Consider the following 25,233-nt stretch of genomic DNA (forward strand, 5'->3'; position numbering starts at 1 on the left):
TCTCTCTCTCTCTGTTGCTCTTTCTCTTTCTTATATGAGTCTCAATAATCTAATGCTACAGCTGTCCGATGGCCAATGCTCCACTCCTTGCTTTATGTTTTGCTTCCTTGTTAAAAAATGCTGGTGGATTTCTGGCCAAAGATCAGGGCTCTGAGCCCTCCCTACTGTATAGGAGGGAGGGATTGAAGAGGAGAGAAAGAGAGAGAGAGAGAGAGAGAGGGTGAGAGAGATAGCAAAGAATGAATGCCATGGAGAGCTGAAAAGCTTTGTTGCTTCCCCACTCCAATGGTTACCAAGGGATCAACAGGGTGCTAAAAGCACTCAGGGGAGGAAGAAATGGAGGGTTTTTGGAGAGGGGGAAGGGATAGATTCAGAATGAATGAAAGACAAATAAGGAGGAAAGAGAGGGTGAGTGAAGGGGCAGAGAGAGATATGGATGTATATTTAGCCTCTGCCTCTCCTCTGCTGTCACTCAGTACACGGCTTTACCACTGACACGAGGACAGACAATAAGTGTGCTGGCAGTGAATATGAAGGGAGATGGCTTCTTCTTCTACCGAACAACACTGACTCAACTCAGCTACTATAGAAAGAAGTATCCACTGCCTGAAATGTCAATCTTAACAAGTAATTATTATTTATCATATTCAGTCTTAGACGTGTTAGAGCACAGTCTTTGTCCATAGTCTCTAATGAAGAGGCTCCCCCCTCGCTGGTTGGATAGCCTCGTTTGGACTCTAATGAACCACAGTGGCCACTTGCCTTTTGAATCCACTGTCAAGTGTCAATCATATGTTTATGTTTATGGTGCAAATTTACTAGGAGTTGAAGCATGTTGTGCATTCAAATATGAGAATAAAAACGTTCACAATAGCTGAGAAAATGTGCTCTTACTTCCAAACACTGGCACGGCTGTGTGTTATTTGTTCCAGCTAGATATTATGACCGTATGTTTCACAAAAACATAGCAAATCCTGCCAAAGCAGTTAAATTATTCTACTTTAATATCTGAAGTAGTTAAACTGTTCCACAGATGACCTCGAACGGAAAGTCAGTATCTGAATCAGTGGCGTGTAAGGCTGTAAATGTTAAGAAAGTTCTTGAAACAAGTGGAAATCTCATCCTGTTGGCATATTTCCCCACTTGAAACAAAGCAGGAATTTACTGAGGCTGATTGAGGCCTACATTATCTTTTCTGTCCCATTAACCTCATTCACAATTCCTTTTCTCTTCTTCATTGCAAACTCACTCTGGTTTGGCTCACTCAATGTGTTTCCTTTCCATCACAGAGTTCCTTCTTACTTTTCATGTCATTTTCACAGTTCCTCTTGGTTTTTCACACCAGTCGTCTGGAATATACCTGAATAGAAATATATCACCTTGTCCTTACATCTGCTCTGATTTCTACTTGTGGCATCTTTTGGTAATTTTATCTTTCTCACATTCACACACTCAACTGCTTGCACGGTGCTTTTTTGGCCTGCTGTAAGTGAAGAATCCCTTCACCTCGGTGCTCTGACAATATTACTCACAGATAGTCTTTCCTTATTCTTCACTTGTTCTCTATTCCGTTATATTACTAGCGCTAGTTTTTCTTACATTTCAGCAGAAAGATGCTAGGAGGGAAATTACAACCACTTGCCATCTGCAGGAGCAAACTAACAGAGAGGAAATTGTTGCTGAGAGCTACTATTACTGAAGTTAATTACATGTCACTCTCTGGGATGAAACACTGCGAATCACATCACTCTGTTGTCTAATGAGACAAAAAAATTGACCACCATCGCCGCCATAATTTTGTGCCGGGTGAACTTTTCTAAGTCAACAAATTTCTTTGGATTTCATATCTGTGTATCTGCCAATCTCGTCAGATAGTATATACTCATAGTATATGTGCTTATATTTATTCTTCTTTTCCAGTTTCACCTGCCCTCTATCTTTATTCATAGATTCCCCACAGGTGTCCAGGTCCTTTGTGCAAAGTATATATATACTGTATGTATTTAAAAAATCCAGCCAACCCACCGGGGGGTTTCATAAAAAGGCTTTGTGAATAATGGCCCCGTGAGGCACCTGGGACCTCGGCTGACACGTAATTAAAGGCAGGGCTGACTGATTGACTGACTCATTTTCATACCAAACGCTTAGAGAGGGGAAACGGACAGCTAGGGTGAGTCGAGGTCTCTTAAGGTTGACTGCTGATGAAAATTTCATGCCCCCACTCTTATAAATAAATAGGGGAGAGAGTCCCTCTGTGCCGCGACTGTGTGTCGCCAAAGATATCCTGGGCTCTGAAAAGGGTAGAATCCATTTCCATGAAGTAACCACACCACAAGACCTATTTGGATGTGCTTGACATTTTACTAAAAGAGAGAGAAAGAGGAAGGTAAGGGGTGAGGGCAGGGAGAAGGTGGCTAACAAAGCATTTCAGCAGACCCTCCCAAGGAGGCGACTCGCTGTCTGGGGGCTGACAAACACACACACACACACACACACACACACACACACACACACTAGGTCTGCATGATACTGGGGAAACATGCAATGCTGATATTACTTACAGTAAACAGATATTAAACTAGGGCAAGGCAATATAGAGAAAATCAAATATCTTAATACTATACCTCAATGTTGATATACAGTACTGTATGGTTGACTTGTTGCTTTAACAAAATGCTATGTACAGTACACAATTAATTTTTGATAAATATTCTCCAGAAGTGTTTTAATGACTGAGTGGGTAAAGATAAATAATAGAACAACTACAACAGTCTGGTAAGTTCAGAAGATGACGTCACTTTACTGTAATGCAGCCTGTAAAACCAGGTAAAGACAACAGTTACCATATTACAAAATTATGATATATCCACAATCTACAACGATATCTAGTCTCATATCACGATATCGATACAACATCGATATATTGCCCAGTCCTATAAAAAGTGTACTCAGTTCTGCATTTCTGCTGCTTTCAGGATTCTGCTAAAATACAACAAACTGTTTGTTGAATTTAAAAAAAATTAAAGGAGATAACTTCCAACATTCTTTTATTGAACATATTGAACATTGCATTTAATATAAAAGGCACCACTATAAAGAGAATGACAGTTACATTTTAAAGTTCAGTTGTCTGCTGATATTTCTTTTGCGATAAGTGATATTGATATTGTGGTGAGAACAGAAGGATGAGCTGTCACTAACAGGACTGAAAGCAAAAACTGAAATTACCTTGTCGTTTCAAATTTGAAATTTTGACGTTCAATGTGCTTGTCACAACTTGATTACCTTTTCCACCTCCTCCTGTCGCTAACCTTCAGCAGATTATTAGTGCAAATTGAACCTTGTGTTATTAAATATGCCCCCATCATATTCTACCTGGTGGATGTCAGCACTGCATGTACTGTAAGTGCACTGCTCAATCTGTACCATCCCCATTAAGAGAGCTCAGATAAAGATGTTGTCCCCCATTAAGGAGAGCATGAAACTTCTCTCGTTCCAGAGCCTAGTTAAATCCTCAGATGTCTGGCTGGCCTGTAAAAGCCACCGCCTCCCGGCCCCTCTGCCTAATGGCCCTGAAGGAAGATGAGTAAATGAAATGAAGAGAGTGAGAGAAACAAATGATAGTGGGCGCGACCACTTTCCTTCACTCTAGACCTGATCGCATCACCGCAAAACCCCAACAGCAGTGCCACGCCTCAGGCCAGACCTGATTGATTGAGCAGGAGCCATCGATCACGGCCACTTTGTCACTACAGTTGCTGAAGTTTTTGGCTGGGGAAGGATGTTTCTGTAGCGGCATCAGTGGTCCCGTCTGTACTCTACTGAAAGTCTCTTTTGATTTAGATTTGAGGTTGTTACTCGTCCCTGCAGGTAATTGGATTAAAAGCCTGAGGGAAGATTTAGGCAGGGGAGAGTGGGATGCAAGCACAGCAAAATTGAGAGTCTGAGTCTTTTACTTTGCTGGAACAGTCTTTCAATGATTTATCCTGTCTTTTTTTCTTTCTTTCCTTTTAGGAGGAGGAGGACGAAGAACGAAGGAGACAAGAAAGGAGGATTGAAAGGATTGAGCCAATAGGGAGGGCCGATTCCTCATTGGAATATTCTCCTGCGTTGAGTCTAGAGTGAGTGATCCACAACAGTATCATCACACACATCTGCATCAACGGTTGCTCGTGTTCATTTGTCTTTATCGACACAAATTAACCTTATCCTCCTCCCCCCCTTCCCTCACACGTTTTTCAATTAATCTGTTCACTTTAAGCACACCAATCTGATTTTAATCACTTAATTGGAGTCTCCATTTAGGTCCCTAAGTGACCCTGGGGTCCAACAGCTGGACTTTGTAATGGATGACTTTGCATAGACAACACAATGCAGCCTCCACCATTAAGGCTGCACCAACCTCCATCCCAGACATCCCATCAATATCGTCATGTTGGACCGTGTTGTCTTTTATTTCCTGCTTTTCTTCTTTTTCATGTCATTCCTGTTTTTGTCTTTTTATGCATGCACGTCTCCCCCTGCCTCCTCCTTCTTCTCGTCCTCTCGGCCTCATCCATCATTTTCCTGCAGATCCCTGCTCAAACCAGTAACGGTGTCCAATGGAGGAGGGCCCCTCGGGATCCACGTTGTGCCTCTCAGTTCGCAGGATGTCAGGTAAAAGAATTTGAAAAAAAATCGAAGAATCAATGCAGCTTAGTTGAAACAATAGCTGGTTGTTTTCCCCATCCAATATGTCTCCTGCATCCTACTTTAAAGCCCTGTGGATGTTGCTTTCTTTTTACTTTTACTCACTGTTTCTCACTCTCATCTCCTTCCTCACTCTCTGCTCTCTGTTCCTTCTAGTTCACCTCTTTTTACAAGTTGCTGCAAGCTGTTTTGTTCACTCAATCTGATTCTACTGGCCATCTTATATTATTTTTGTGCGTTTCACTGCTGAAACACCACGCCCATACCCACCAACGCTCATATTCGAAAGCTCAAAAAGCCCCCAGTGGGGGGAGAAAATGAAAACAGCTTTGCTCTTACTTTCACAGTTTTCCCAAGTCATGTTTTTTTTTATCCCAACGTAAGTCACAATGCTGTCCACTCTGCCTTGAAGGTGATTCAGATTGCTGTATTTGCCTTTTTTTTTTTTTACTGACGAGGAGTGTCGATGACAGGGGACAAGAGGAGGAATGCATCGTAGTTTACAGTTATTCCATGAAAAATAAAGGACAGAGGAAGTGGCCAGATGTAATCAAACTAAAAGCTTGTGTATAACACAGATCCCCGCTGCACAGCAATGGACTGGCACTCCACCAAGGTGAATGTGACTACTCAGCGCTGGGAGAGGGAGGCAGGGGAGCGAGGTGAAAAGACAAAGTACGGAGATGGAACGGAATGACATTTGAGGGAGAGAGGATGGCTGTCATTGAAGATTGCCGCGTGTCATTTCTTTGGGACACTAATCCCATTGTTGTTTATAAGTGTCAAAAGTGTCAGGAAACTATATTTAGCTGTGACCTCGTTCAGTTGACTCCCTCAGAAGCTGTGGCACTTGAGTTACCCTGAGTCAAAGACGGAAAGTAATGAGTCATGATAGCTTTCACCAAGCAATATTGCTTAAATAAAGTTCACATTCAGCGGTTTCATTAGACATGCTGTGCTTTATTCCCACACAATCAAACTGCATCTTGCAAGATGTAGCAGCATTTCAAATCAATTGTTTCTCCATCAGCTAAGTTCAGCAGAAACAGCTATCACAGCGTTCAATTAACTTCAGACATGACAAGACTTAGCGTCTGGTCAGTGGGATGATGCTAATGGCCTGGTCCAGCTCTTTCCTGTGTGCTGTGTGCTCGGACAGGAGGCATTAGGCTCAGCGGGCTGTCATTAGTGTCTAGACCAGGGCCACAGGGGTCAGACAGCCCGCAAAAAACAGACAGTAAACAAGGAACTGCAGGCTCTCCAGCGTCGGCTGCTGGCTCACTGTACTGACATCAAGTGAGATCAGAACAGGAGGGGAAGACAGCTGCAAGGGAGAGAGTAGAGCCTCGCTCTCTCCCTCTCACTCAAAACACGCACGCATGCACACACACACATACAAATGCACAAATCTTTAGCCGGCATGAACTTACACCCATGCAGTTTTTGAACATTATGGACCTATTCTTGCTGTTTCTTTCTTTTCCTTAACACACCCTAACAGTCTGTGAGCAGTGCTGATCTACCTTGAATACTTGAATACACATAAATACACACACACACACACACACACACACACGCCCCTCGCAGATGCATTCTTTGCTTAATGAACTTCTCATTCCGTGACCAGTTTGAATTGTAAACAAACTGCGGACATAATTGCCGTGCATAAATTGATCCTGATTGGATTAACATTTGATTAAAGGCAGTAGATGAGAGCAGGTGGCCTCCTTCAAATCATTTCTCAGCTCTGCTGCCCAGCCACAAGATGGAGTAAAGCCATACAGTATTACAATGCTGATTCTTGGGTTTTAGGTACAATAGGTCCTAACATGTCTGGGGATTTTCTCCCTAGTCCGTTGAGAAGCTTCTAACTACAAAATCCTTGTGCTGATTTTTGACACCTTGTTAATTCACTTAAATTTGATCTGAGTGAGCCAATCAGTTGTTGACAGCTCTAAATACATTGGTGTGAGTGTGTAAGCATTTCACTTGTTATTCTCATATAAATCATACATTAAAAATTTGACTAATAACAGCTGTCACGACTTGTGCATGGGTAGAAGCGGGTTTTTAAAAGTCTCAGTGTGTTCAGCTTTCAATACATTTTTCACTTCTATCTGAATCTTTGTGCTTTGAAGTTTAGTTTTCTATATTTTATCTGTTTTATTTTATGTTTCATGTTCGCATATAGGTGTCTTGTTACTGCTGATGAAGACCCAGCATGTCCCTATGTTACTGCTTCACAATGAAAGCTTCTAAAAAACAAAATTATAGGGACCTTTTAGCCTTTTTAGGAAATTAAATTGTTCCACCGTTTTACAGCGGCTCAGACTCGCCGACTTCTAGATAGTTACTCCAGCTATGACACAGCACTGCGGAGATAGGTCTGGTAATGCAAGACTACTAGCAACAGCAGCTGTTGTGATGTAAGTGCTGGAATATATGTGTTAATTTCCTAAATATTCGTGAATTCAGGGACATTTTATGAAACTAAAAATAAGGTTGTGGTTTACTAGTAGGTGCCCGTTCCAGACAACCGTGGGGCACAGAGTTCCAGACAGCCGGGGATACAAGAGCAGGCAGCACCGGAACAAAAATGCTGACACATCACTGAGTATGATAAAAACATCCAAAACAAAGGATTCACTCGCAGTGGCTTCTGTGGCATTAGAAATAATTTGAATGACTACGTAGTTCCGCTTACAGTTGAGCAAGCAGTCCTCAATGTGGCGGGGGCTCTAGAGCCTGTAAGAACAACATTTAGACACAATAACATTTTTTTGCTTTAGTTATCCTGCTTTCTCTAAGAAACTAATAAATATCTCGAAAAAAAACCATCACACAGATGTGGAGGAGGTGAGAGGGTGGAAGTGCATTACAGTCGTCGAAATAATAGTGCTTTTAGGAAATCATCATCATCTTCAAATCTCTGAAAGATGCCGCTTTGTCCCCAATCCTCCCTGCTGCTGCTGCTTGGGAATACTGATCAGGGATCAACCAAAACTCCTTAATCTACTCTCTCTGGTCTGCTACCAGATCAGAAGTCATTAGATTGTGTCCATGCTGTAATCTCCATTCACAATACTTTGTTTTTAAGCTGCCAACACTTATGGATTTAAAGCACAATCATGTCCGCTTCCACACGGCCCGCAATTACTCTCTGTTCAACACACTTAAGTTGACCTGGCAGCGCCGGCTTAGACACCAAGAAAGAGGGAAGGACCTTTTCTGATCTTTAATTTCAACTTAATGCTGAGCCATTTACCCCTATTGAGGAGCTGAGATGAGTCTACGGCGAGAGCGTGGATGTCCACATTATGCAGCCAATTAGAGCAATGTTCTGAGAGTGGCCCTGTTTGGCTGTATGCTAAAGAGCCCTTTGAATCTGCCCTTGACGTCTGTCGTAAACAGGGTCACAATTTAAATGTGCTGTTGTTTCTGTGTCCAATGAAACGACAGGAAGTAAGTGAAAATTATGAAAAGCACGCATCTTTTGTCCTTGCCACTAATAAGCTATTGATTGCAGTGTAGTTGACTGAATCTTGAACATCTTGGTTGGGCTTCTGAATAGTTTCGGCTCCGATATATTTCAGCATTAAGATTAATTTCCCATAAGTAAGCCGCCAAACTTTTTGTCAGTTCATGCAAGGACACCAAACGTTTGCACTCAGTCAATCTACCTGCTACCTCAGGCATCTGGCGCCTTAGAGACGGATGGAGTTTGTAGTTTTGCTGTGCGAGTGCACATCAGATCTCTTTGCATGTGGTTATCCTCAGGGCCTAACTAAAGCCCCTAGGAGCTCACTGATGTATTTATTTGGTGTGTGTGTGTGTGTGTGTGTGTGTGTGTGTGTGTGTTTGTGTCTGTGTGTATGGGGGGGGAGTATTCCAAGGTAAAGGTTGCCTTTTTGTGAAGGGATTGCTGAGATGGCACTGCTGTGGAACTGCTTGGGTATTTATTCTCATCTTAAGCTCTAGTGAAGGCAACTGCAGCATTTTCTCTGAAACCATAAGATGATCTCTTAGTTGTTGGTGTGGATTACCTTAGACGACCCTCCCTGTCATTCTCTCAAACCTGCCTACAGAAAAGCAAACAGAAAACAGGACAGAGAGATGGACACAGGCTTAACATTTAGCAAGTATAGAGTGCTACTCCAGGCCACCGCTAAATGCCGGAGTTTAGCTTAGAGTATGGGAAGTTAACTTTAAATGACAGCATTGTGCCAAACTACAGTTACAACCTGGCGTTGTAACGTTACATTGTAAAGCTATTTACTTTCCCCAAAAACCTGGTGGGAAAAAGATACACAAGAAATTATCAAAAACTTGCAGAACTTTGTTGCACCGCTGTACAAGTAATTCATCTTTAGGCCATAATGAGACTTTTAGACACCACAACATTGCACTATGGGGCAACATGCACAATTGGTTCATTTGCATTTTAGCATACATTTAGCATGTTATTTAAGCAGTTGCACATTTTGTTTTCCCATCCTGTATATCTTTAAATATTTGTTCTTATTTTATTCTTAAATTTTATTCCTATTATTATTTTATGTATACTGTATGTATATATTTTTCCTCGTATCTCAATTATATTTATATTCTGTGTTGTGTGACTAATGTACGTGTGCTGCTGTAACACTGTGACAGCGTTATTTCCCATTTTTTGGGATCAATAAATATCTATCTATCCATCTATCCATCTATCCATCTATCTATCTATCTATCTATCTATCTATCTATCTATCTATCTATATATATATAACAAAACAACTGATATCAACTCTGGATAACTAAGATATTTATTTCAGTTTTTGCATAGTGATCCTCAGCTAGCTTATTTCAGTGTCCTCTTCTATGTGATGTCATTACCTTTGTAAATATATAGATGCAGGGAAGGCTTGAAACATGTTGCCTGCTGTTCAGTATATCGATATGTGGCTGTGTGTGGTGTAATTGCTGCAGTAGTGTATGTGTCTACATGATGTTTTATTTGTAACTTGTTGTGTGATTATTTCCAGGACTCAGGGCTTGCTGGTGAAGCGACTGGAGCGTGGGGGCAAAGCTGAGCAGGAGCGTCTCTTCCAGGAGAACGACTGTATTGTCAAAATTAATCAGGGAGACATTCGTAACCTGCGCTTCGAACAGTAAGCTCTAAAGTCGGGCCTTCTATCTATTCTGTCGGGTGGTTATATATTTAACATCATCTTTTGCATACATCATAATTCAAACATTTCTAATTCAGTATGTTCTTATCTTGTCAAGTGCACTGCATGCCATCCATTTTAATATCTTTCACTGCTTCCTGTTAGGACACATTCAGTGAGCATGGTCCTCCTAGGCCATACTGTAAGCATTGGCTGTAAATAGTGTTGCCGTAGATAAGTAGAGCCCAAACGTCAGGGAGATGTGACACCCACACAGCTGCACAATAAAACAGAAATATTACTGACTTTGTTGGCCTTCCTGTAATAGGTCTCAGTGACCTGCAGTCCTTCACCACCGCTGATCCAAAACCACCCACACTCTTCTCTCGATTCATTTCTTTCGATTCATCTCTCCTCTTCATTTCTTAAAGTGGAATAAAGATATAAACCTGGGACTTTTCCACCTATTTACCCCAAGCCACCATTCTTCCTCACACACACATATACCTCAATGGGAGCTCTCTCACACTGTTTGCACACACACAGTTACACATAGCTATGACATCTTAGCTACACTCGTGACTGTGTGTGTGTATGTGTGTGTGGGTATGGCGGTCGCCTGGCCCTGCAGGCCCTGCAGTCCCATGTCAAAGTGTCCTTGTGTGTGTGTGTGTGTGTGTGTGTGTGTCAGGCTAAGAAATAGATTGCTTCTCCTCTAGGCTGGATTCTGGAGGCAGTGAATGGAGGTCTGCTTGGCTTTCTCCCTTATCATCCACTCCTCCTCCACAGGAAGAAATAGCCCGGATTCCTGCTAACGATGTCCAGCCTACAGTCATACTGGGCTGGACATAGTCATCTAAAACCACTGGGCTTATGCCACCCTACTGGATGATTGACAGAAACTAAATTTTGAACCCCTCTCTATTCAGAAGTAGACTAAAAAGTATAGACTAAAACGCATTGTTTTGGAGAATTATCAATGTCAAGATGTATGTTCTTTAACCAAACAATACTTAAACTTTTATAACCAACTTTTACAAAGATAAGAAAAGCACTCAGCTTGTAAAACTCCGGGCTATCACGGTTACCTTAGCACATTATGTTAATGTGTTCATCAGACTGTGTACAAAGCCACTAAGGTTTTAGGATTCTTTCTTTTCTTTCTTTTCAAAACGGTGCTATGTCATTAGTAAACATGCCAGTTTCCTTCCAAGCCTTTTCTACTGTGAAAGAGGCTTACAAACCAAATCCACTAGGGAGTGATGTTTTGTAGCGTTCCACACTTACCCCCCTGCCAAAAACGTGCTCTTCCCCAGCATCCAAATGCATATGATGTTAGTGATTATGTGTAAATATGAGTTGAAGGAGCTAAACTTTCCTCCGTGTATGCCCCAATGTCTCTTTCATCACGTCCTACCCCCCTCACTCCCCTTGATTGTGCGCCGCACAGAGCAAAAATGTAAAGTGATAGTTTAATCTCCTTGGATTGTTTTGCATGGGTAAATATTTTGAACCTCTTAATCTAGCTGAATGTAATGATGCATTGATGGGGTAATTTATTATTCAATCAGGCTCGCATGGAGGCTGATTACTGGAGTGATGGCACTGTATATGTGCAGGTGGGAACATTTGTGCACAAACACGCATTCACACACACACACTCACACTCAGTCAGTCAGTCATCACCCCTCAATGTGCACATATGAGTGATTTTTGTGAATTACCATAAGAATGAAGATGGGAGAGACCAAATCCTGCAGAAGTGGCTTGGTGCGGCGTGCGCGCCTCGCCTCTGTGACACCGCTCGAATGAAGTGCTGTCTGTTGTGGCAGAAGCAGCTTAACGGCTGTCATTTGGATAGAATCAGCATGGTATTACTGGCGTGGTAATGGGTGTCTGAAAACAGGAGGTGGGATTGTTGGAATCCAAAAATCCTCCACATCTTTGGCCCCCTATGCTGCAGCATGGCTTGCTCCTGACCAGCCTATCTATATGCTAAGTGCCACCGGCAAACCAGACTAAACAATTCTTGCGTCTCAGAATCATGTTGAGCTCTTGTCTTTCCCTATTCGGCCCCAAAGTCGCATGAGACTAAGTGTGTGTTTTGGCACACACACACACACACACACACACACACACACACACACACACACACACACAGATTACTATACTGAGAGACTTTGATACTCCTCATACAGTATGTTCCACTGGTATAATATAGAATACACATTAAATAATATTTCATCACTGACTCACCATTCACCGTCTTTATCTTATTCCTGTCTTGATGCTGGTAATTATAGATAATGTTATTTCATTCCTCCTCTGCTGCTAGCAGTGAGTAGCCATGCTAACCTCAACTCTCCCTATCACCTCTCAACATAAAGCACAACATAGCCGTCCTTATCCTTCTATATCGTACAAGCTATGATAATCCACTACTGTACTTGTAGCTCTTATCGTGTTCAAGGTAATTCATTTCTGTCTGCATGACCTCCCCTCTCCCTCTCCCTCTCACTTTCTCTGTATCACCTCCAGAGCCCAACACATTTTCAAGAAGGCGATGTGTGGGCCCGTCATCCTTTTTCACGTGGTCCCCGCTGCCATGAAGAGACAGTACGAGCTGCTGTCGGCCCGGAGCGAGCTCAGCCCGCCCCAGTCCAACAGAGTCCAATTTGGCCCAGACTCTCAGCGCTCGCGGGACAAGTCCAGTTTGGTGGTGGGGTTGACTCCCAGAGCTGGACCACAGCCAGGCCTCAACCACGAGTAGGTCTAAAAGTTACCTTGTGTCTCCCTATCCCTCAAACATGTGGTCATGGAGTAAAAGTTAAGAAAACCTATACAGATTTAGAAAGCCAGATGAAAGTGAGAGACACAGTACCATGAAATAAAAGTTGCCCTTCCGTCCAACTAGTTGCTCGCTACAAAGGTTCATGTTTTGCACATAAGTAGGCTAAGCAGTCTCAGGCTCCATGAATGAATGCAATTCTGTTTTAATCACACCAGTCAATGACTTTCCCCCAATATGTTCACTGTAAATCCATCAATGTTTATAAGTGACACAATAAAAGGCAAGAGAGCAGTTTAATAATAATTTCTACCTGAGACCTCCAAGTCCGCATCACTGGTCATCTTGTTAAAAGCCCCTTTTTTCTGCCTGTGGTTACAATTAATTTCTCTTATGACTTTGGCCGGATTCCAGAAAGCTAAACATGTGGGTGTTCATCCAGTAGGTCATTGTGTACGGGTTTACAGTCTTAATTTCAATCATATGTATTCATAATTCTTCTTCCCATTCTCTGGATGTTACATTAAGTCAATATTCTATATTGCACAGAAATAATCATTTAATTGTTAGACATCATAGTTGTGCATCCTACTTTACATTATAGCAGCCTGACAGATAATAGCCATGCATATGTATGTACTTTATTCAATAGTTGCCCAAACGTCCTGATACTTGTTTAAAATATCATTTTTTTGCCATGATATTGTGATAAAAAATGTGTTCTTGTTTGAGTTGTCTTTGAAATCTTGACTTATTACTAGTAAAAAAAAAAAAAAAAATACTGAAAATACCAAAACAGCATGCTAGGAATGTCAAAGTAAGTACACTTTTGCTTTCTGTCCCGCCACATTATGTCACTGTTCTGTAGGTACAAAAACAAATCAAACCTTTTTCTTTGTCTTGCTCGATAGCCACCAAGGACCCCTGGCAGGAAGCACCCCAGAGCCGAGCCGACGTTATGCCTCGTTACCCCCCATCTTGGTCCCCAGGACCTCCACCTCCCCCTCCCTGCAGCGCAGGGTAAGCACAAATCCCTCCACCAACTCCTACCTGAAGAACAAAGGACGCAGATTCAACATCCAGCTGAAGAAAGGTAAGAACCAGCAGACCCATGAACACTAAAAAACCCATTGACCTTTGAGGACAAATAAAGTTGAAAGTTAAAGTTGAATGCATGATTGTAGAAGTGACAATCTTTTTCTGTTTTTCATCAGAATAATACTTTTGTATTTCCATGCATCGCTCTGACCATTTGGTGTTTTTCTCACCTTAAAATCTGCTTTGCCCGTTTGTGTGGTACTTTTGCCATCCAGCTCGTAGCACATGGTGCACACATGGGAGGAGAGGCGCAAATAAGACATTTATATGAGACGGTGTAAAGCAAGTTTGGGGTATTTTGGTGGAAAATTGGTTATTTTATTAACAAGAGCAAACCAATTATGAAAATGAGAAAATGCACAGTAATAATAGAATAAGGCTACAAATGTAAAGAAACAATTTTAACTAAACACTTTCCAACCAATAGAAATCTTTAAATCAGAATAAAAAAAAAAACGCTTAATGTGGTAAAAGCCATAGATGAATATGGATTACTCTTAAATTACATGTTGTCAAAAGCTACTTTGTACTGTATGAAAAGCTTATTCTTCAGTTCCTCCAATCCCTGCAGCCATCTGAAAGCAGCAGGTATGCTGCACCAGAGCGCATTACCATTACGCAAATGCAAATGACACCAGGCTGCTCCCGAATCACCCCACACACCTGTACACACATCATTCTGCTCGATTATAACACATTATTCTGGCCCCTTATACGAGAGGCATTTGATTACTGGAGCGTGTTAATCCTGCTTTACGATAAATAAATAAAAATATGTCTATCACCACATCCAGCAGCATTTAAAGTTCACTTTAAGACACAAACATACAATTTTACTCATTTGATCATCAAACAGCTGAAACCATTTCATCCTCCATGTGGAGAACAGATGAAAATAACACCCCCCCCTCTCTCCCTCTGTCACATTTGTCCCAGTCTGTCACCACTCTTTACTCCTCATTGAAAAAAGGCCTAATAATAATATGCAATTTTTCTTTCCCCAGAGAAAACGGTTGACAACCTTAAATATATCGAGAAATATTCAAAATCTCTACTTGCCTCTGGGCTTGGTTTAAGTTAGCAGGCCAAAAGCGAACACGGATCAGCGGCTTCTCGAAAGCAGAGGTTCTAGTTTGATGCACTCAGGCTACATCACCATGGTCTTGTGGTTGAAATATTATGATTCAGCAATCAGTCTGCTTCTAGCTGAGTTTGGTTTGTTTGTGGACTTGGACAATACTTTTTATACTGCAGTTGTATATGCTGGTCAACCATTGTGGTGCGTTTACTGCCAGACTCAATCTGACCCCATCACTTCACTATCTTTATATGAATTGACGAGCAGTAGGTTATAAAATGAACCAGTGCTGAGGCCCACTCTTTGTCTCTCTTTTTCTCTTTGATCCTTTTTTTCTGTTTGAGGGAGCAGATGTTAAATCGAAAGCTGGCACCAAGGCCGCAGCAGCGAGCTTCAGGGAATAGTGCCGCAACTGAGGGCAGCCGTGTCTGCTATATGCGACGCACTCGGGGATAATGCATTCACAAGCTGCTCTAATATATTTGGCCAGGGTCCCCAAGCGCTGCCAGCAGAGTTTCATAGTTCTTAGATACACAGGGGACTGCAGTGCAAATTATAGATATCTTTTTCTTTATAATGTGATAAAGTTCTTCTATTTTTTTCCTTCATACAAACCTCTCATTTCAGTGAAACCAAGCTGGGGCAATGTTGGTGGAGCTCCAGCAGCTCCAGAGACTGTTGCCATTAGTATAGTTTATTTTCACTAGCCATTTCATGGTCTGATTCAACACCAGTCATAACTCTCAAAAGTATTCTTTTGCCCAAGTGACAATAATGGTTTCTGAGAGAAGTGCTTGTGATTTAAATTGGGGCTTACCAGAATGGATGTGCCTTGCTTGCAAACTTCAAGCCATTTGTGAACTCCAAATGGAGATGAGGCATTGTCCAAATGTTGTTGAATTGGAAATTTAACTAAAGCACTGAAATCCAAAAAAGTTGAAGGAAGTGTGCCCCTGGAATCCATTTTGACAGTTTTGTATGATTACCATCAGACTTTATCACTACTAATGTACTTTTAGAAAGGCTTCAGCAGTTATGTTGTTGACTCGTTATTGCTGTAATTCGGTTTAAGTGGGCCTGAGTTCCGAGTGGCAGGAGCAGATCTTACTTGGCATATTAACAAGATTGACTTAATCAAATACTGCAGTAGAAAAGGACATACACACCCCATTAAGTCATTCTAATGTGCCTCAGCCTCTCCTCATGTTTGCTGTTTAATTGGCTTATTGGAGCCAGGATTCCAACTAATCCAGAAAGGATACAATTACTTTTATCCTGGTCTTCTATTACCCAAAATAAAGACGGCAGTGGTTAATTACTGTAGGCCTATTAGAGATGCATTCTCCTAATTGCCTGATTGGGGACCGTTAATGACGGGATCTTTCAATGGGCAAGAGTTTGATTCTGCTCATTAGGCCATGTGCAGGCCAGGGGAAAGGGAGAGACATTTCATGGGAGGGGGGTCACGTTGAAAAATGGAACCTAGACTGTGATGTAAGGGATTTAAAAATTCAACTGTAATGTGATCTGAAACTGTGGGAGAAAGGCACAGTAGGATATCACTGACGATGGGGTAATGATCAACAAAACTTTATTTAGAAATCATATTGGCACCTTTTTGGTTAGAGATTTGTCTTCTTTTATTACTCTAGCTGTGTAGTTACATTTTGAGTATAGCAACTAGACCGAGGAAGAAGCTGATTGCCACAGCCTTTAAAAGTTTGGCAGTCAAGAAGACAAACTTTGCAGATTTAACATTCAACACAAACGCTGGCAGCTTTTTCTGTCTGTTTTCTTCATGCTGCATTGATGGAGGGATCATAGCACGTCATCAACCTCAACAGCTCAACTTTTTGACTTTCTAAGCAACCTCTTCATCACCTTCCCACAAGTTTGTTTGTGTGCAGAGGCCACAAGAAAGTTGCCACGCGCAGTTCTCTTTCTTTGTGTTTTCTTTTTTGTTCATCAACACCATCACTGTCAGCAAGACGACAGAGAGTTTGTCAGACACTGAGAGAGACATTCTGGAAAAAGTAGGTCATAATGAGCCATGAGGTGCTGACAGTTCTGTGAAATGAGCAGCTACTTTGACATGAATGCTAATCACCGTTGTTACCATCAGAGAAGCCTCCGCTGAAACCGCATAACGCGACTTTCCCCACTTGACTGCTAGAAATACAGACGGCTAGGTTATGCATGGTGAAATGTATCTCTCTGAACACTATTCTTAATGACTCATTGAAAAACATTACGCACAAGGGTTATTGAATTTTTTAATATATTCTGTCAAAGAATTATCGGACAAACACAATTTATTTGGTTCACCTCATTCCCTAGCTGACATTTAAAACCCTTTCTTGCTTTTATTTGACAAATTCAGGTCTGTTCGGCAGGAAAGGTCAGCCTGAGATCGTCTTATTTATCCGATATTGTATTTGCCTATTTCCTCAAGACCAGCAATTCATATTCATTTGATAAACCTTGAAGGTCAGTCTTAAAACCAAAAGGAAATAGTTTTGCACAGCCGCTATCAGAAGTGTTTTCTCAGATTTAGCCTTGCCACTCACTGCACTTCAAGAAAGGCATGTAGCTCTTGCTTAATTATACATCAGTAAGAAAAACAACTATTAATGAACATATAAGGATAACTGCTTTCTACATTATGCAAACTTTAAACTCTACATATACATAGTAGAAGGTTGCCTTGACCCAGACATGATTTGAGCGTAGCCTCCTGACCTGCTGTTGTACCAAAAAGTCCAGTGTTTTTTTGGTTTAAACATCTGGCACATGGTTAGCAACTGATTTTGAAAACATTATGTTACCTATTTTTTCTATTTAGGTGAAGTTCACAACATTTCAGGCTATTGAGCAGCATTTTGATGCATTTTGCAATCCATAATCATTCACTTTTCTCTGCTTATTCTAGTCACTAACCGGCCTTTAATTCAACCATAACTTGCGAGAGTGGCTTTAAAGTCCACATGCACTCATCATAAACACTCCATTTTTGTTCATAGCATTTTCACTATATTTAGAGTTAGGGACATGTTTTCATTTTGACTTCCTAGAAGATGTGAGTGAGACACACCCTGATGGCAAGGATGGAAGTATGTATGTTTGTATTAACTATAGGTGGTTCAGAACATGGTAGAAAACCATAATTTGATCCCTGCATTGTGGTTTCTCATGTTACAGCAGCATGTAATAAAAAGGATCTTTCAGAAATGGTTTCAAGAGTCCGTCCAGTTTCTAAGAGTCACAGTTAAAGTGGCATGACAGCGCGGCACAACATTTTTAGGTTCCATTCTCTTACTTTTCTTTTATTAGAAATGACCATAGTGAGATAAACAGTATTTCTTCTAAGACACATATAGAGGAACAAAAAAATCTAATGATTGTTTTTATTGTTTTCATAGCCACAGTGTTATGTATGTACTGGTGGTCTGTTAGTGACGTTTTTAAACGAAAGCAAGTCACTATGTTTACCTGGAGAAACAAATCTTTTGTTGTTGACATTTATGAACTCATACGGAGGTACTGGAGCACTTTACTAAACATAAACAAATGCACAATATTTACTTCTCCTTCTTCAGAACGATAAAGCTTCTACAAGGCCGTAAATCAGTAATATCACTGTGATATTTCTGTGACACCACAGCGCGAGAGCATGTCGGTTGATAATCTTTCATTTTTACTGTCCACTCTGTGCTGGCAAGACACCTAATGAAGTGTCCTTAAGTAAGAGACTGAAGTCTCAAGGATTGATGTTGTGTAGGAAACTTCTGAACTCGCTTTATGGCAACGAGGCATGAACAAAAAAAACTATTCAGTAAAAATCACATTTCATTTCTTACTGTATTCATATTTATTCTGTTATTCCTAGGTCCAGAGGGTCTTGGGTTCAGCATCACATCCAGGGACGTCCCCATTGGTGGCAGTGCTCCCATTTATGTCAAAAACATCCTTCCTCGTGGGGCCGCCATCCAAGATGGCCGATTGAAAGCTGGAGACCAGCTGCTGGAGGTGGGGCAACATGTCCTTGCAACCTATAACCATTATATAGTGTTTGCATACAATCTCACATGTGTGCTCTGTGATATTGTATGTTATTTCCAAGACTAATCACTCTTTTGCCGGTATGGTTTTTGTTCCAAAATCAAATCTTATGGTGCTTTTTGTTGAAATGAGTCACACACACTGTGATCCCTATGGCTACAACAATTCAACTCCAGCTTTAAATTGCTGACGAAAAGTGTTAAGACGGAACAATATTTTGATTACACTTCAATCAGACTGACATGAAAATCAGCTAGTGCTCACTTTAGGGGGAAGTAACCCATGCATAATACCAGCTCCAACTGGCTCAGAGGGTAATCTCCATAAAGGTTATGTGGAGGGCACACAGAAGCTTTTCCCTCATTAAAGTGGAAGAGCTCTTTGATTTTAGTTTTTCTACTGAGTGTGTGTGTATCTAAGTGTGCAATTATTTTCACCTGTATTTACAGTATGTGTTTATCTGAGTACTTAGGATACTGTGTGTGTTGGTGTATGTGCAGGTTAGTGGAGTGGACCTGAATGATAAGAGCCAGGAAGAGGTGGTGGCCCTGCTACGAGCCACGCCCATGGGCGAGACTGTGAACCTGTCTGTGATTCGCCCAGAGGACTCCCAGCTGCCTCGTGAAGTGGTCAGTAGCCAGCCAGCACATATTTTCAGTACCGCTGTCCCACTTAGAACAGAAAAATATCACTTTACATGTGACAGTTGATTGCAACAAGTTGGAATTCCCACACGTGTTAAAGGGCCAACTACTTGATACTGGAAATGAATGGTACGTTATTGTTCTCACCCTTAAACAAAAAAGAAACGCAGAACAGAACGTTATTTTTAGATAGTTTTTATTGGTGCCTTTGCCCGGGTCCAAATTTTTCCCTGCAAAGTCACAAAATTATTTACGGATGGTAGATGGCAATAGAGTAACACATTGTGATGGGTCACAGATTTCAGTGTAACACCGGAAAAGCTTGTATTAGTGAGTATGCAGGTAAAAGGTAGCAGGAGATTTCTTTATATATGTCTAGGCCGTCATTTTCATGTTGTTTTAAAATTCGAATTAAATGAAAAACAACTAAAAGCTAAAAGGGAAAGTGAAAGACAACGGCCAAATCCGAGTCACACTCGGTCGGGTTTTCAGCAGATGGAGACAGTTACGGGATTGTAAATGATTCAAAACTGACGTTATAATTATTATGATTATTATGTTGGTTGCTACAACAATCTCTTATTGCTTTGGTTTGTGACATTAATACCCGGTTTCATTCAGGAGACACCCAAAGCAGGCTAAGTTACTGTATGCAACACTTTAAATGCAACAATGTATCTGTAACTTATTCTCTTATTGTAAATGAATGTATTTCTGTGTCCAAGGAATTGCATCTGTCTGGCCTTCTGATAACGCTTAATCAGTCATACAGAGGGCAATACAGCACCGAAAAGAAAGCAAGGAAATATATTTACGACAGAATGTGGTAAAACACTAAGGCATTTGTCCAATGCGGCAGCAAAAATCAACACAAACTGAAAGTTACTTATAGCCTCTTTAAAATAAAACAGATATTAGAAAAGGGAAAATGACTTAGATGGTAGCTGTTTTGGTGTTTAATACAATTATTATATTCTCCCATAGTCAGTTTGATCCAAAATATATCCCAGCTAACTCAACAAAGTCAGTCTAGGAATTAAAATTAAAATTAAAATCAGTAAATGTGTATCATTCAGTGGAGCTGGGATATGGATTTGTCAAGGTGGCTCCACTGATTCGTTGTTTACTGCTCCTTCCTCCTATCAACTTTTGTTTGTCTATCTCTCCATTATACTCTCTGAATTACAATTTTTACATTCTTGTGTCATGTGTAATTCTGTCAGTGTTGACAGAACTAGAAGACGATGATAGCTGCTTCCCTCTGAAGGATGTACGCCTACAAAATACATGTCCTAAAAAATCACAGTGATTAGGAATTAACAAGTGATAACTCTAAACTTGCGGCATTCAAGTTCACATGCACCTTAATATTAAGCAGCAAGCCCACTTTTACCCACACAGAATCATTGATCACACATGGTTCCCTAAGTTTCACACCTTTAGTGCAGATGCGCAGTGCACACACTCACACATTCACACAGAAACGCACACAGACACACTCTCACACTGAGACACCCATTCTACGTACAGGGTGACTTTGGCTGTCGTGCAACAGATGGTGAGGCTACTGACCTCGTCCAGCCTGCGCTCAGTCGCTCTGACAGCAGGCTCGGGGCGGCACAGCACCTTGGCAGGCCAGGGGCCCCTGATGCCAACCTCAATCCTACCCATAAGACTCAGCCCGGCAGCCGGGCTGTTAACCCCGCCATAGGAGCTGTTCAACCTGTGGAGTAATGGCCCTCTGAGACACATTTTATTCTGCTAATGTGCTGTTTTTCCAGTTAGAAATGCACAACCCCCAGACTTAGCTCCAAATGTATCGGTCTACTGCTTGTCTTTCATTTTAATATTCATAAATGGGCTCATATTTCATTCTTACTATCAAAGAACAGTGGAGTCCCAAGATTTAAATGTAGGAAGCTTTCTCAATCTCATAATGTGTTGATGTTGTTGTTATAAGTGTAAAAGCAAAAATAATGATCTGATTGACCTTCAAGTTACTCAACAGGCTGTTTAACCACTACAGCCAGCACTTACATACAAAATGGAGGGAGGCACCAAACTGATTCTCTCCTCTTGTCAGCAGACTCAAACGCCAGAGTGATTCCAATAGTAGTGTAAAAAAATGCAAAGCTGCCAATGGGCTGTTAACTCATGAGAGGTGTGGTGTGAGAGTTTGATGAATACCCTTACCTAGCTCCTCAGGCATGATGCGATTAGAAAAAGCCCATCATCACTGTCTAATAATCTCTCTCTGTTTTTGCCTCTTTTGACCAACTTCTGTAAAAGTGAAAGATAGAGAGAGAGAGACAGAGAAAGAAAGAGACAGAGAGAGAGAGAGACTGCCACTTAATATTTCATTCCTTTCCACGGCAGATTAGCATTTTGCTACTCTCTTCCTTTCTCTTCCTCTCACTCACTGTCCCATTTTCGAGCAGTGTTTTCACAAATCTCAATAATCCCTACAAGTATGTTCATAAAAATCAGATAAGGAGGCCAAGGCTCTGCTGGTGACAGTTATTGCAAATAAAGCATGGAGGAATAGCATGGTTGGTAATTGCCTCCTCTGTCACACACTCGGGATTGGTGCGCATATATGTATATATATATATATATATATATATATATATATATATATATATATTTTTTTAGGGCACACTCTAGTGCCGGGACGCACATAAACAGACAAGTGTAGATGATCGTTTACTTGCTGTCATTCATGTAATGCCGTTGATTGACAATGCGATGATGTTTTTAAATTGTAGTGTGAGTGACATGCCAGAGAATTGCAGGCGTCTGTCAAAGATGAATAGCTTTCCACACACACACACACACACACACACACACACACACACACAGGAGATCCAGCCATATGCGGTGGCTTGCATAAGTTTAAACACCCATGCTAAAGTTGATTACAAAGAGCAATAAAACTACATCTTTTGGAAATTGATCTTAATTTAAAAAAACAAAGGAAAATCTAACCTTTTAAGGACACCAATTTCTTTGTGAATGAATAATGTATTGGAAATAAATAAATGTTAAAATATAGGAAGCATAAGTATACACTCCCCTATGATAAATTCCCATAGAGGCAGGCACATTTTTATTTTTAAAGACCAGTAATTTCATGGATCCAGGATACTATGCATCCTGATAAAGTTCCCTTGGCGTTGGAATTAAAATAACCCCCCCACACATACCCTTCACCATACCTAGAGATTGGCATGGTTTTATTTCTGTTAACTTATTAGCTGGTTTGATTTGCATTGAGAGATGATCTTATCGAAAGTCCCCCATGCATCTCTATACCATGGGTGTGTAAACTAATGCGAGCCACTTTAGATACGAAATAGAAAGTACATATTTTGGTGGACGTCTTCTGGTGGATGTCTCCTTTTGTTTAGATGTTTTAATGTATGCCAGCCGTACTGCATGCCCCCCATATGAATAAATTCCCCCTACCAGCATGTTTGCGCTCCGTCTGTAATTACCACGGTCGGGTGTATTTTGACATGCTTTCAGTAACAATAGCAGTAGCTCTCGATATCGTTCAATAAGTATGTGCTTGCCGCGAAGAGAAAAGGTTAAAAGGCAAATAGAACAGAGTGGGGTGTCTGTGTGATTTCCCCCTGTCTTATTCTGTCTGGGTACTTTTCCCTTTCTACTCCAGGGATATCTGTAGACGGATACCGTATGTTGTATCAGAGAAGTAGAGCAGCTTTAACCTTTACCAAACACTGGACTTATTACTAATAAGCCTGCCCTTTCATACTTTTTTTCTTCAACCTTTACTATCCATAATAATACAGCCATTTGTCATATTCCTCATAGAGGAATCTTTGCCTCTTTGGTTCTGTCGTGTTGTATAAGTTTGGTTCTATGTGACAAACCGTTTGCCCTTCCAGTTATAAGACATTCATTGAAAGAGGAGAGGAGGGGAGAGACAGACGGACAGAGTTCTCTCTGAAAGCTCTGCTTGAACCTGGACGACGCAGTAGCGGGCGCTGATCAATGAAAAGGTGAACAAAGTCCCTTTAAGCTGTGTTATTCCTTCACTTGACAGCTCTGGGAGTTCAAATCAGGGATTGGTAGGCAGGATTTTAAGAGACTAAAGGCAAAAGTCAAAAGGATTCTCCTCCCACCCCCACGGGTTTCACTTGTGTCATGATAGAGAGCTGTTATGAGGAGGTAAAAAGACTTGTGTCAGAAATACCTTGGTAAAGAATATGCATGAATTTGAACATGACTTTATGAATGGTCTCTGAGTGCGTGGGTCTCCACACTTTTGTAATGATTCTTACTAGAGGTAAACAAATTTGGAGAAAGATTTCATCTGCCATAAAGAGACTAAGAAATTGGGTAATAGAGACAGCTGGTTGCAAGTAAAGGGTGTTTGATTCTGCCTTAAACCTCCTCTCTGTCACTTAGTCTGACACCAACCACCATGCACTACCCTCTCCCTTCGTATTACTGTACCACAAATACTGGACTACTGGACGGTTCACATCTAAGGAGCCTGGTTTGAATCTCACAGTTGGACCGTTGCAGTGGTTATGAAACAAAAGATCATTCCATTTAGGCTATATGGGAATGCTGAATATCTGATTTTACAAAGAATTGCTTTGTTTTACCCATTAAATCATGACATATGGCCTATTTTGGAATACACATATTTATCAAAGCACTCACATAAGAACATAGCGCCATCACAGTGCAATTGGTTTTAAAATGTATGAACGATTCTCTGTCAAAAATTCAACAAGTTGGGATAACTCGCTGGTCTCTCTCCTTGACTGTCCACTCACTCCCTTGTCGTTCCACTTCTTTTTGTGGATTGCTACAATGGGGAGAAATTATTTACGGGCTGAAAGTTCTATTTACAACAATTTAAAGCAAGCAGACTAACTAAGTGACTTGTTCTGTCTGTCTGTCTGTTTGTCTACCGATCTCCGCTTTGTTCTATTATTCTATTATTGTTCTACATACAGCTCAAACAGATGGGCCAAAACACGAATGATGACACATAGATCCGGGCGCGTTTCAGCTTTTTTGTCTTTGTGGAAAAAATGCAAGACCACAGCAAGGCTTAACAGTAAAGTTGTATTACAAAACATCACCCAGACACACTAATACACATGCATACCACTGAAATACACTTATAGAAGAAAGCAAGGCACATTCAAACACACACATATACACTACACACTTCCCAAGCATAGCTGGTGGATGTTATTTATTGGTGGCATTTATCTCCCAGCAAACAGCACTGTTTGTGAGTATAGCTCAGAGCGACACTGAGCCTTCAGTCCACATCGCCCTGCTTTGTGGAGTGGAGATTGTTTTTCCAGCTCCCATTTTTCCTGTAATAACCAAGTCAAATGTCACGCTTCACTGTGCGACAAGCAATGGTAACAGTCAAGAAATGACGAACCATTCCTGCCTCCTCTTAAAGATGTCCATCCACACCCTGCCGTCAGTGATGAAATTCACAACATCATTTCACCTGTTGTGGTGCCATTAAGAACAGACACAGCAAAACAAAGACAGAGGAGCGTAATCTGTGACGGCCACTTTATTACATAAACAGTTAGTTGTAAGAAATATAGTGCAGGCCTGCCAGTGACAAACCATTTTAATTCATTCTAAGCCTCTCACTACAGTGTGAGTGAATTAGCCTGTTGATATTGCTGCTGTGACAGCATGACTGCTGGGATCTCAATTCCT

General features: G+C 41.1%; 1 protein-coding gene across 4 annotated transcripts in view; it reads left to right on the plus strand.

The window, feature by feature from the left end:
* The window catches only part of LOC117937671 (partitioning defective 3 homolog), a 368,949-nt gene that overhangs the window by 166,158 nt on the left and 177,558 nt on the right, over window positions 1-25,233 (plus strand). For all 4 annotated transcript variants that reach the window (XM_034861772.1, XM_034861774.1, XM_034861775.1 and 1 more), the window contains exons 6-12: window positions 4,015-4,121; window positions 4,573-4,656; window positions 9,714-9,839; window positions 12,378-12,605; window positions 13,539-13,720; window positions 18,690-18,829; window positions 19,363-19,491. In XM_034861772.1, the coding sequence (XP_034717663.1) occupies window positions 4,015-4,121; window positions 4,573-4,656; window positions 9,714-9,839; window positions 12,378-12,605; window positions 13,539-13,720; window positions 18,690-18,829; window positions 19,363-19,491 (996 nt within the window). The remainder of the gene's footprint in view (window positions 1-4,014; window positions 4,122-4,572; window positions 4,657-9,713; window positions 9,840-12,377; window positions 12,606-13,538; window positions 13,721-18,689; window positions 18,830-19,362; window positions 19,492-25,233) is intronic.

This window comes from Etheostoma cragini, chromosome 22 (assembly GCF_013103735.1).
Source record: "Etheostoma cragini isolate CJK2018 chromosome 22, CSU_Ecrag_1.0, whole genome shotgun sequence".
In the NCBI taxonomy this organism is placed as follows: domain Eukaryota; kingdom Metazoa; phylum Chordata; class Actinopteri; order Perciformes; family Percidae; genus Etheostoma; species Etheostoma cragini.